General features: G+C 36.5%; 2 protein-coding genes and 1 long non-coding RNA gene across 4 annotated transcripts; 2 read left to right on the top strand and 1 right to left on the bottom strand.

The window, feature by feature from the left end:
- The first annotated feature begins 4 nt into the window (after positions 1-4).
- Positions 5-5,119, top strand: rnf183 (ring finger protein 183). Its single transcript, XM_027146297.2, has 2 exons — positions 5-937; positions 2,858-5,119. Exon 2 carries the CDS (start codon positions 2,916-2,918, stop codon positions 3,801-3,803), a length of 888 nt encoding a protein of 295 aa, XP_027002098.1. The 5' UTR covers positions 5-937; positions 2,858-2,915; the 3' UTR covers positions 3,804-5,119.
- Positions 5,120-5,881: 762 nt separating this feature from the next.
- LOC125145869 lies at positions 5,882-6,640 on the bottom strand. The gene is made up of 2 exons (XR_007144331.1): positions 6,508-6,640; positions 5,882-5,958 (listed from the first exon to the last, which is right to left on the bottom strand). It is a non-coding gene; the product is annotated as an uncharacterized LOC125145869 (long non-coding RNA).
- Positions 6,641-6,713: 73 nt separating this feature from the next.
- On the top strand, positions 6,714-11,595 carry mgat1a (alpha-1,3-mannosyl-glycoprotein 2-beta-N-acetylglucosaminyltransferase a). Of its 2 annotated transcripts, none has more exons than XM_047820432.1 (3): positions 6,714-6,936; positions 7,795-8,762; positions 10,198-11,595. In XM_047820432.1, exons 2-3 carry the CDS (start codon positions 8,094-8,096, stop codon positions 10,894-10,896), a joined length of 1,368 nt encoding a protein of 455 aa, XP_047676388.1. In that variant the 5' UTR covers positions 6,714-6,936; positions 7,795-8,093; the 3' UTR covers positions 10,897-11,595. The 2 variants fall into 2 exon arrangements, with proteins under 2 accessions (XP_047676388.1, XP_027002091.2); XM_027146290.2 differs by lacking the exon at positions 6,714-6,936 and adding an exon at positions 7,128-7,183.
- Positions 11,596-13,015: the final 1,420 nt, after the last annotated feature.

Raw genomic sequence — 13,015 nt, 5'->3', positions numbered from 1 at the left:
CTTCTTTGTTGATAATTACCCTACCGCTACAGGTGATGTTGAAGAACAAATCATACATTAAACTGAACAGGAAATAGCTAAACTTGAATAGGGACCGTAGTGGTTTAGTATGATTTCTGGAAAATTCAACCAAATTAGTGTGCGTTTCTGCTTGACCTCAGAAGTTTTTTTTTTTTTTTGTAGTCCATGTAACAACAGCCTGTGCTCAGATCTTATCACTTTGTATGCCATTTAACTTCCTACAGAGATTAGAATTAGGGTCTGTATGTATGTATTGACATTTGTGATGGGAATAGTGCATCTTCTTGTGAGCTGCCTTTATCTTTGACTAAATGCACAGGAATTTCATTTATATTCTCAACTGATCTTGGAAAATGATCGCTATAATTGAAGAGATTTTCTGCATCCTTGTATTTTCATTCTTCACTCTCTTTGTAGCCCATACAGAAGACGTCACAGTAAGGTTGATTAACATTTGCTTTGGAATGTTTACTCCTAGACTGTTAATTTGTGCATCTTTGATTTTTTTTTTTTTTTTTTTTTTTTAAATTCAGTGGAAGTGTGTGAGCGAGACCTAAAGTAAATACTTGTAGGATTACAAAATGGGATCTATGGTATAGGGTGCAACAGCCTGAACACAATACATACAAACACACTGTGCTGTCCTTGTGTTAAGTAGCTTTGTGCTGTTGTGTTCTAAAAGTTCAAATTCTACCTGGACCAGTTAAACAGGTCTGACCTGGAGGGGAGGGTGAGTGATGATTAGGCGAGTAGGTGAAATAGGAATAACATCAAGTCAGAAAGAGAACGCCACACAATGATTACAGACTTCATGGATTGTGAATTGAGATGAAGGTGAAGAGAGTAACAAACCTGGATTGTATGTTGCTGGAGCCAGGCAAGCTTTGAACAGATCTGGGGATCCGAGCCTCTTGAGGTAAGAATAAAGCCTTACTAGTATCTCTCTGAATCACTTTTGCACTCAGTAACTCTGACTAATTCACTTACTCTGTTGATATCTGAGCTGTCTAGATCCGTCATCATCCAGTAAAGGCGCTATTTATATACGCCTGCTTTATTTTATTTTATTTTATTTTATTTCCAAAGGTCAATTTTGAGCTGTAAACCATTTTAAAGTAGTGTAAGAGCATTATAAACTCATCTCGGCACCAGCTAGAGACAAAGTAACATTAAATTCGATGCAATAGATTGAGATACAGTATGTGGTTTGTCAACTGAAAAAACCTGGATTCAACCGCTTGGGTTGTGCGTCTTGATTAAACACGTATGCCGTGTAACACATTCTGTAGGCTACTCACAGGTAGATAACATACATGCACCAGGAAACAGTCATATTGGACCCTTTATCTTATTAAGTTTTATTCAGCATTATTTCCTTACAGTCTATTCATCATGATTATGGCTGCTCAGATTTCATGTTACTGCCTTGTGTAGTGTGTTTTGAGGCCAGATAATGTTACTAAATGATAATACAAATCTTGTATATTAAAACCTTTTTATAAAAGCTTCTAAAACAAATGCTCTCGTTTTAGATTCTACTAAAAGCAGTACTAATGTTTTAATGCAGGTTTTTTTTATAAAGATTTTTATAATCTCTGTTGACTTTTTTTTTTTTTTAGCATTAGTATGTGCAGATCTGCAATACATTTAAAAAGTGCATTTTAAATTAGCTTTGTACAAGAACGCAAATATAAAGCAGGCTCTGGTTTTAACTAGAAAAACATTCTTACATGCTTTTTAAAACAATAACACACTAAACATTTGTGTGCTTTCATAATTGTTCCTGGTTCCCAGAAATTGACCTGATAATGTTTCATGCACAGCGATACGCATTTGGTTATATATCTCGACAAAGAGGGAACTGTAGGCTTTGCTTGTATGATTTTTATTTCTTTATATTGTGATGTACGCATTCAAATTTTTTCATGGCAGGGTTTTTATATGGAATAACTTTAATTAAAACTAGGAATGAAATGTATTTTTTCCCTTAAGCTAAAACACTTTTTAAACATAACATTCTAACGAATGTAAAACACTGCTTTGTCTGTTAAAAAACTGTATTGTCTGTTTGTATCTGACTCCATGGCTCCATGCATGTCAGGGTAACAGAAGGATATAATTGGAACGTAAGTGTTATGTGTAATAGTTATAAATGTGTTTTTTTTGGTCATTGTTTACACCCAATACATTTTCTAACAATTATGATGGTGGCTGAAATGTTCCTGCTGAATGTCATTTTTCATGTAATATGATGCAACACACCTATTATACTTTAAACACTGTCAGAAATAAAGGTGATATGCTGCATTTTAATTGGTACAAAATAGAAAAAGAAATAACCATGTTATTTCTTCGTGCTGATTAGTCTTTCAAACTGGTTTGTGTTGGTTTGGTTTCTAAGACATCCATATTGTTATAGTTTAATGCAAGTCTATAGTCTATATCTTAGTTGTAGTTGTCCAAGCCAAAAAGCTTGTGCTGGTTTATACACTAAACTGAACCTATACACTGTATATTCACTTCACAGTGCAATAATAGCTAACAAACAAACCATTTTTATGGTACAAATAAATATGAATTGTCTTATTTTGGTATTCATATGGGTCAATTTCACTGAGGTCTGTAAAGCTAGATTCTTTCTTTACCAATGCTTCTACTAAAGGTACAAAAGGTGTCGTATCACCCCAGTGACTAGCATTTGTCACTGTCTTTTTTTTTTTTTTTCTAGATACATGCTTGCAAATATTAGACCTGCACTTTAGAGTCATGTTACCAATGACAGTATTTGCATGTATTATGAATTTTTGACAACATATCACTTTTTTTGGTCCTATAGGGCGGCTGCGTCCCTGAGTATTTTACTCTTCCATTCTAAACCTCTGTAGTTCTGTGACATGACTGACGACCAAGAAAGTGGAGCAGGAGACCAGCAGAAGCTCAAACAAAACGCAAAACCTCAGTATGACCAGAAAGACTGTAACCAAAAGAAGGCAACAGAGAAGCCAGAAAAATGTGAAGTACCCCGTCAGCGGAGTCATAGCAGTGACTCGGAACGACGGGGAAGACGGAGGGAGCGAGCACAAGGACATGGGAGTAAGAGGGAGCGTGGTAGGAGTGAAGAATCCAGACATGGCTCGAGGAGAAGCAACAGTGGCAGAGGCATTAATAAATATCACCAGGACAACCTAGAGGAAACAGAATGTCCCATCTGCTTCTGCAGCTATGACAATGTCTTTAAGACTCCTAAGTTGCTCGCCTGTGGCCACACATTTTGCCTGGAGTGTCTGGCCCGCATCAACGTCTTGTCTGCTGAGATCAAGAAGCTGTCGTGCCCCGTGTGCCGGGAGCTGACAGAAATCCGTCATGGACGAGACTTGCCACAACTCGGCAACAACGAGTACATTTTCCGCAAGCTGCCACCACAGATGCAGCAGGCACAGTCTGTGCGCTTTGAACGCAGTAAAGGCAAACTTGTCATCAAGAACAGTCATCTAACAAACTGCTTCAGGAAGAAGAGCACAGTTCTGCCAATTAGGACCGTAGAGGAAGGTCTCGCATCGAATACAGCTGTAAACGTGGGCAGACCTCCGAGCAGAGTGAGAGGTCGCATGAGAAGGTTGTTCCGGTCCAATAATTGCTACTACACTGTTGTGGTCTCCATCATTGTGGTCGCGGTGGCTCTGGTAATTGTAGGAATTTTGACTTTTGTGGTGATGCCCAATGTGATTCTTGGAAGGAGACCTCCACAGGGCAATGACAACGACAACATGACTCAAGGGTAGTGGGATCATCCTTTTGTATCAGTGGCCTAATACAGAAAGCCATGATGCACTGCATCTTGTAGACCTTTTGTGAAGAACCATCTGTTGTATCTAAATAGAAATGTTCACTAGATAAATGCTATAAATATACACTATGTAACTATTATTATAGTTACTAAAGTGAAAAAACTATGAAAACCCTGTGTCCCTCAAACCTGTCTTAAGTTTCACAGCAGTATACATGACTGAGGTGTTGCTGTAAATTTACATGTTTTAACTTTCTTGTTGCCGATTATGACAACGTGCTTTTATTTTCTGTTCCCCGTTCATAGATGTCACTGCAGAGCATTCGGGAACAAATCTAAATTTACTGTATCTTTAATCTTCCAAAGTATTTTTAGCAATGTTACAAGGTAGTGTTGGCACTGCTGGGGGGAAAAAAAAATGCAAATGCTGTTGGATATAAAATAATAATTCAAAGCAAAAATGTGCACATTAAAAACAGTTGTCTTTTAGTCCCTGTACAAGATCTAATCATAACCTCTGACTGAATATGTGCTCTGTCGACAAGGCATAATGGCCGCCAATGACGCTACTAGAAGTTAACAATCAGATGATGCAGAATGTCTCCCGAAGCTGTTATTTAGGACATCCCACAAATCCTGAAGATCAAGTAACAGCAATCTGATCTTGGAAGCCTATAAAACCCTTACCAGGACAGCATGTTAACCACCACATCTTAACTTTTAGTGACATTTACGTATGGCCTTTTTCAGCCTAAGTACTAAATTATGGTTAAGCATTAGCTCACCTGGAGGTCCCTCATCACACATGCCTCATAAACATCTCTCTTATGAACGGGGAATGCAATGTTTTCTGTAATAGTACACACCCTGTAACTAACATTTATACAGGTTAGCTTAGACATACAGTATAAGTTAGATCTGTTAATAGTAACTGGAATGAAAGTAAACCAAATATATGTTTCCAAAATGAGATGAAGTCCAGCACTGGGTCTTAATTTTTATTAAGATGTATTTAAAACATGTGACTTGACCAGGCAGCAACCACGAAATTCATTCATACTGACTGTCAGGATCTTTTAATAAGGGAGCATCTGTGGACATTTGGTGTATATGTTACTTCAGCCAGGGCGTTTCAGAATGAGTATATTTTAAGTGTGTGAGACTGTTTACAAGGTTACACACCTATACCTTTATCTTTAACCATTTACTAGGTGGATGCGTTTGCCCTTTTCCTTCAAAACTGTTTTTCAAAAAAAAAAAGGTGAGGGCATTTCTTAACCTGAGATTATTATTAAACAAATACCAAACAAGTGTTTGAGTCCAATTCTTTGCCCATTAATGTAAATTCAGGGTATTGAGATTTCTTTATTTTTATTTTATAATGGCCAATATGGAGAAGGGAAACCATCTGCGATAAATGTTCCCATCTGTTGTTCTTATGAGGTTAATGCTGTTTCTGAAGATAAATACTTTAGTAAATTAAAAAATCTATTAAAAAAATCTCTCATTTCTCACTTCTCATCTCTCATCTCAAATCTCTCATGAAATCGTTTATAGCAGTGAAAACTTTCAGGATTCTTATAAACTGTTCACCTTGATTCTTCATACTTGTAATTTGCTAATTCAACACAAACACAAAAATAATGTGAAAATGCTGTGTTAACATAAGTGATAACACACATCAACATATACTATATGACCAAATGTTTTTGCATCCTTGATCATTACACCCATATGTGGTTCTTCCCAAGACATTTGCCACAAAGTTGGAAGCACACAATTGTACAGGATGTACAGTATGCTGCAGCATTAATTTCCCTTTACTGGAAATAAGGAGCCCAAACCTGTTTGAGCATGACCATGATCCTGAACACAAAACTTGGTTTATAAAGACATGCTGTACCATGTTTGGAGTGGAAGAACTTCCGAGTCTCCTGCACAGAGCCATAGCCTCAGCCCCACTGAACACCTTTGGGATGAACGGGATGCTGACTGGACCACAGACCTCCTCACCCAACATCAATAATGCTCATGCAGATAAATGATCACAGTTTAATAAATCTGGAATAATGATTGCATAACACTCTTTATTCTGTTGGTTTCTTAGAGTTTATCAATCCAGCAGATTGCGTTCAGTGATGTTTCTTTGCCTGTGTCAAGTAGGTAAAAAACACAGGTATAAAACAGTTGTTTAGAATAACATAGTATGACCTAATCTATAGTATAGATATGATATATACTTATAAAGTTAATAAAATTGTTAATGGGCCGAGAACTCGAGACGTTCTGGTTTAGTGCAGGTCAACATGGACACCGAGGCCCAAAGATATTTAGTTAGTCATGTAATTTGGAGCGACTAAAGGAAAATACGAAATATTACTAATACCAATGATCTAGCCAAATATTTTATTAACAGTCAAGTTAAAAAAATATCTCAACAACATGCACCATTGTATTTCAAGAGATCAGTGTTGCCCACATGCGACGTGCGAGTTATAAACAAAATATCAACAGAATGGATTTAAAGAATCAACACAACTAGTTCAGTCCACTGCTGTACATATAATTTTAGTTTAATTTATTTAATTTATTCCACTTAATTTATTTAAGTGGATAATGATTTGGATTATGGATGTGTATATTGCTAGCTGGTATGTAAGATTTCATTGTAGCTTAAAAAAAAGGTTAGATCAACTTACCAGTCAAAAATGCTTAATTTAAGAACAAGTATAAAGTTTCAAGTTATTTTTTATTTTTTGTCTTTGTGGCTTCATGCACTTTTGTTCTGAAATTCTAAGAAGCGCTCTATTAAAGGTGTGTACAACTTTTTACACATGACACGCGCATACATTCGGCTTAGGTGGAAGTGGGCGCGGGCGGGACTTCCGGCGTGTACTTCAAAATCAGGAAGTAAACCAACTGCTACGTAAAGCGAGAATCTGGTCTGATGTATTAAAAACTAAAAAACTAAAACAAAAACAAACCAAAACAAACAAACAGAAACTACTGAAGCAGTAACTAAGGAACGTTGCGCCACGACATCTTTTAAAAATTCAGTTTACTTCTCATTTATTATCCGGACCTTCAGTGAGAAATGGAGAAAAATAGGAGTCGACTCTTTTCATCAGGTAAGTGAATGTGTTTATATATCAGGTTATATATCAATTTATATATCAGGTTATAATAGGAGTCGACTCTTTTCATCCGGTAAGTGAATGTGTTTATATATTAGGTTATACATTAGGTTATATATTAGGTTATACATTAGGTTATATATCAGGTTATACATTAGGTTATAATAGGAGTCGTCTCTTCATCAGGTAAGTGAATGTGTTTATATATCAGGTTATAATAGGAGTCGACTCTTTTCATCAGGTAAGTGAATGTGTTTATATATTAGGCTATTGGGTTATTTATCAGGTTATATATCAGGTTATACATTAGGTTATTTTTTTATACATTAGGATATATATTAGGTTATATATCAGGTTATACATTCGCGTTCATGTTCAGGCATGTGGGCGATGATGATAAACAGACACTGATTATCATTTTATTAACAGAAAAGGTAGAAATTTGTTTATGGTATAAGTATGTTAAAGCTTGGTGATAGCTACAGGTTATAGAGTGTTGATTTTTTTAATGTCATCCTGAAAAAACAAAAACAACAACATGATCTGTAACAATACACTGCTTCTTCTCATTATAATCTTATAGACCTTCTGTATGTGTTTATTCAAAAAAAAACTATCTTTCAGAGAGTAGTTTTTCTACGTCTTTAGAAATAAATAAAGAAGATAAAGACAATAACTTGTCTAGCAGCTTGTCATGTGTGTGCTTAATGATATAAAAGTACTAATGGAAAATGTGTCTGTGCATTGGGTATCATCAATATTACTACTACTACTATGTCTGCTGATATTAGTAATGATATTGATAAGGCATACTTAATTAAGTTTTAATAACACATTGTTTCCTTCTTACAGTCTCCACTGAGTTCTTGGAGTTTGGCTTGGAATTCACTGGGTCACCAAAGCACCACTGACCCTATTTAAGAACAGTGAACATGCACTTTACCTTCCACCTTAATTACAGCCTCATTTCTGTTGATTTCTGTCAGACTTTTTACCCATTCTCATAGCCAAGGATATAAATATATTTATATATACAGGATATCCCACTTCCTGCCTTATGCTTCGCTTGGTGAGAAGTTGCACGTCCCCGATGCCCTGTTTGCCATAACATACACTTCTGCTGTCCCGACACCCAAACCTCCACTTTAACCATGTTCCGCAAGAAAGGTTACGTAATTATTTGTGGTGCTGTTTTCTTTGTTGCTTGGAATGCCGTTCTTTTAATTGTTTTCTTGGGACGGTTTCCTGGATATGAAGGAGGCGAGTCTATTTCGGAAAAAGATCCACAAAAGGTCGACATTGTGGAGAAGTTAGTTAAGTTAATTAGTTCATTTGAAACAGAACTCGAGTCCCAGAATAAAATCCTTCTCCAGATCCAGAGCCATAAGTCACTTTGGGAAGAACTTAAAAAAAACCACACAGCTATCAGGAATATATTAGGGAACAGAATTCATATCACAAATGTGAGCAGTAAATTCCTGCCATCCCGTGTGGTTATTCCCATCTTAGTCATGGCGTGTAACCGAGTGACAGTGAAACGTTGCTTAGACAAACTCCTCGAGTACCGGCCATCGGCTGAACTCTTCCCCATCATTGTGAGCCAGGACTGTGGACACACGGAGACCGCCGAAGTGATCGCCTCATACGGCAGTAAACTGACTCACATTAAGCAGCCTGATTTGTCAGAGATCTCAGTGCCAGCAGGACATAATAAATTCCAGGGTTACTACAAAATCTCAAGACATTACCGTTGGGCTTTAAACCAGGTGTTCAACACATTCTCATACTCTGCTGTCATCATTGTGGAAGATGATTTGGAGGTATACTTTCTCTTGTTTAACATCAAATCTACAAGTATAAAAGCTGATTGATTGCATCTGAATACAGTGTAGAATCATAGATATTTTTATATGATCAAATATTCAATAAAACAATACTTTACTTAAGAATTATTCCCAAAAAATATTCTGTATAAAACTGAAATACAAAAGCTTATGAAATAAATAGATTAATTAAATACATGAATACATTTCTGATTGGACAAACCAAATTTAATTTCTGTTGTTACTTATACTCCTTCCCACTGTGCTTTTACAGACGTGTTACACATCATCGGCCATTTATGTCAATCAAGCTGAGTTTAGATACAGCAAAGAAAATAACATTCTTTAACTCACATAAAGAAAGAATTACCTTTAAAGTAACCTACATTAAATCATACATTACCGGTCGCAAGTTTGGACAAAGCTACTCATGGAAGGGTTGCTTTTTTCTACTACTTAGTATAATAGTAGAGATATTAACTATGAAATAACACTTAGAATCAGGCAGTGACAAGAAAAGTGTTCAGACATATTATATGTTTAAAATTCTTTGTCTGTCTCAGGTGCAGCTTTGTACATTTTCTTAAGGTAGCTTCACTCCCTAAAAGGAGGCTTTAATAAGTTCTTTACTAAGCTGAAAATTATAGCCCAAATAAAATGAAGATAAAGCTTTTATCAACATGTCTTTAAGGAAACAAAAAAAAACATATTTTCATTCTTGTATGTAAAAAAAATTGACTGCTAGTGTATACCTTGACCTGCTCACTCAGAGAGAATTGCTTATTTTGGCAGGAACTACGGTCTCTGTAACAAGCAGCTGTTTACACAGTAACCAGAACACTTCTTACTTACAATAAGGCACTGGGCTACCTTGAGGCGATTTTAACAAATGACTCTTTTACAACTACTTGATGTAGAGTTTATACCTGCTGTCCAGCCCGAATGTCAGACCAATCTGAACGACGGGCCACACAAGATTACTTTAGTATGAGTATTTTAGATGCTGGTCTCCTGGGGTTTTTACACAAAATTGTGTTTGAAGTAACATAGAACAATGGGAAAAACATCTTGATTATGAAAATGATTTGCTTTGATAATATGACTAATACCTGGTCTCTGATTGGTCCCTGATCAACCAATCTTAATGAACATACTGTATGACATCAAAAAGTTATTATTTGATGTTCTGATTTGCCTCTTTTTAATATTTACTATGGAATATTTTTAGGGACATTGTCAGTGTTTTATCTACATGCCTGATGCAGGTACTGCTGTTTGTTTAACCTTGATATAGTCTGATTTTATTGGACAGCTGTTATATCATCTGGGCTCTGGTGGTGAATTAAATTGGTCAGATTTGTCTTTCAGCTTGCTGCCTTCAATTTGATTTGTATCTGATCAGGTTCTTCTCTCTTCTCATTCTCTCTTTCAGGTGGCCCCAGACTTCTTTGAGTACTTTAAAGGCCTTTACCCTATACTGAAATATGACCCAACTCTGTGGTGTGTGTCTGCCTGGAATGACAACGGCAGGGAAGGATATGTAGATTCTACGAAATCAAGCCTCTTGTACAGGACAGACTTCTTCCCAGGGCTCGGGTGGATGCTGCTGAAGGAAGTCTGGGATGAACTTGAACCAAAATGGCCAGCCTCATTTTGGGATGACTGGATGCGGCATCCCGATCAGCGCAAAGACCGGTCATGTATCCGTCCGGAAATCTCTAGAACTTTGACGTTTGGTCGTAAGGGTGTGAGTTTGGGTCAGTTCTATGACAAGTATCTCCGCTTTATTAAACTCAACGCCGAATTTGTGCCTTTTACAAATATAGATTTGTCTTATTTGGAGCAGAAGAAATATGATGAAGCTTTTGAAAAGGAGGTTTACAATGCTCCTTTGGTAACAGTGGAAGAACTGGACAATGGGAAGCTATCTGGAAAAGGCCCGTTTCGGCTGCAGTATTCCAGCTCGCAGAGTTTTAAAATACTTGCACAAAAGTTTGGGCTCATGGATGACTTGAAGTCTGGAGTGCCAAGAGATGGGTATCGAGGTGTTGTCAGCTTCTTTTCACAAGGAAAGCGGTTCTATATAGCACCACCTGTTGGTTGGGAAAAATATAATCCAAGCTGGAGTTGAGATGGAAAAACATCTATGTAGTCAATACAATTGAATTACTGTAAAACTGTTCCACAGTGATTTGTCATGGTTCAAATGTGTTTAGCATCCATGCATAAATAAGTTTGATTTATCTGGCCTATATTTGGAAATTCACTGTGCAGATTATAACAGAGAAGCTTCAAGCGTAAACATAAGCAACAGTTTGGAAATGCACAGGCTAAAAATGACACGAGACCAAAGAGTATGTTGTAGAGTAGTTCATTTCCATATCTCAGGTCAATGCTAACATTTGTTAATGAAGAGAGACAAATATATATATATATATATCTTCATTGTTGTGTAGATTGATTGTTGGAGTCACACCAAGTTGCCATTAAATGTGATTTATAATGATTATTTTTTAAAAATATGACAGATAATCATCAGACATGACAGAGGCTTGATGCAAATATTTGTTCTTCACCAGTCACTTTGCAGTCTGAAATCTCTTTAAAGTGCCTTCAAACTTTGATAGCTTTGTTTAAATGATTATATGTGAAATTATTATGACTAAGTGGTGGTGGATGTTATGTGTTGTTTTGGGTAAAAGATGTGGCTTTTCAATCTATATTTGTTGGAGAACATCAAATGATTGCTTTGATCGCAGTCTTTGCAAATTTTGGGGTTTAATATGTGAATATGTGGGGGGAAATAAAGCAAACATTTATCAGATTTTAACTGACAGCCTCTGTGTATCATTGGTAGTTTTAGCATAAAATTGCATATATTATCTCTCTCTCTCTCTCTCTCTCTCACACACACACACACACACACACACACACACACATAAATAGGAAAACAATGAATATAAAAGTGAAGTAAACAGCTGGAACCAAATTGCTTGTGTGTGTCAACACACTTGGCCAATAACCTTGATTCTGATTCTGAAGTAAATAACTCCTACAGAAAATAACTCATACTTCATGTTATTATTAATAAAAAATACCTTCACAATGAAATCTGATTTTTTTTTTTCACCTGATGTAAAAAACAAACAAACCTGAAACTGGATCTTAACTACAAAATGAACAGAAAATGAAACCATGTTTATGAAAGCACAAAGATTAATGCACTGCCACAACAGGACATGGAGGAGTTTTCCTGTACAGAGCAAGAAGAACCAAAACCTCTGTGACTTGTATCTTATGGAAACTTTATCCGGTACAGCAGCCTTTGATGTGGGTTTTAGCTAAAAGATTATTGCAGATATTATTTGGGGGCAGTGATATGTGTGTAACAGTGTCACTGCTGATTTAAAAACATAAGCAAACATATCAAAAAAGCAGAAGTCAGGATGTTAAACTAGTAAAAGCCTAAAGCACACAACTTTAAATAGAAGAAAGAACTGAAGTCTCTAATTGTGCTCCTACAAGGTGCCTCAACTAGGTCGGGGTGTCTAAATAAGTGACTGATGAAAGCATTGGTTAAAACCCCAACAACATTGCTTACCAGAAACAAGATAGACACTAGAATGTCGGCATACCTGGTGTTGTGAGAATGAGACACCAGCCATATTGTCAACAGTGGTCTGATGGTTACTGCGCTTTATAATAGTAGTTGGAAAGTCTGCAAGTATGAGGGCTTTCTGCACTTGGTCTGACCAGCTACATTTACAGTATTTAGCAGATGCCCTTATCTAGAGGGACGTACAAAAGTGCTATGAAGTCTTAAATGAACCAATGAATACATTAACACTGGTTCACTAGGTTACAGACTTAGGGTACTATCAACCTAAAACTCTTAAGGTTTTTTTTTCTAAATATATATAACTATACTCATAAAACAAACAAGACCTAGTTTTAGTTTTTCAGGAAGAGGCACGTCTCCACCCTTCGTTTAAAGATAGCCAGTGATTTAGCTGCTCGGACATCCAGAGAAAGTTTAGTCCACCACCTACCAGCTCCAAAGACACAGGCGGAGCTGGTCAAATTGGAAGACTATCTTTGCCAGCTAAACGCTACTAAATAATAAAAGCTTCCAAACAATTGTGGTGAAAATATATTCTAAGAAAATAACATTGCCATAAGTCATCCATCTATTTTCTGTATCATTTATCTTAAACAGATTCACAGGGGTTCAGGGGACTCGGGGGATATCG

The sequence above is a fragment of the Tachysurus fulvidraco genome, chromosome 11 (genome assembly GCF_022655615.1).
Source record: "Tachysurus fulvidraco isolate hzauxx_2018 chromosome 11, HZAU_PFXX_2.0, whole genome shotgun sequence".
Taxonomy (NCBI): domain Eukaryota; kingdom Metazoa; phylum Chordata; class Actinopteri; order Siluriformes; family Bagridae; genus Tachysurus; species Tachysurus fulvidraco.
The sequence above is the reverse complement of the archived record's forward strand: the minus strand, read 5'-3'. Positions and strand labels throughout refer to the sequence as shown.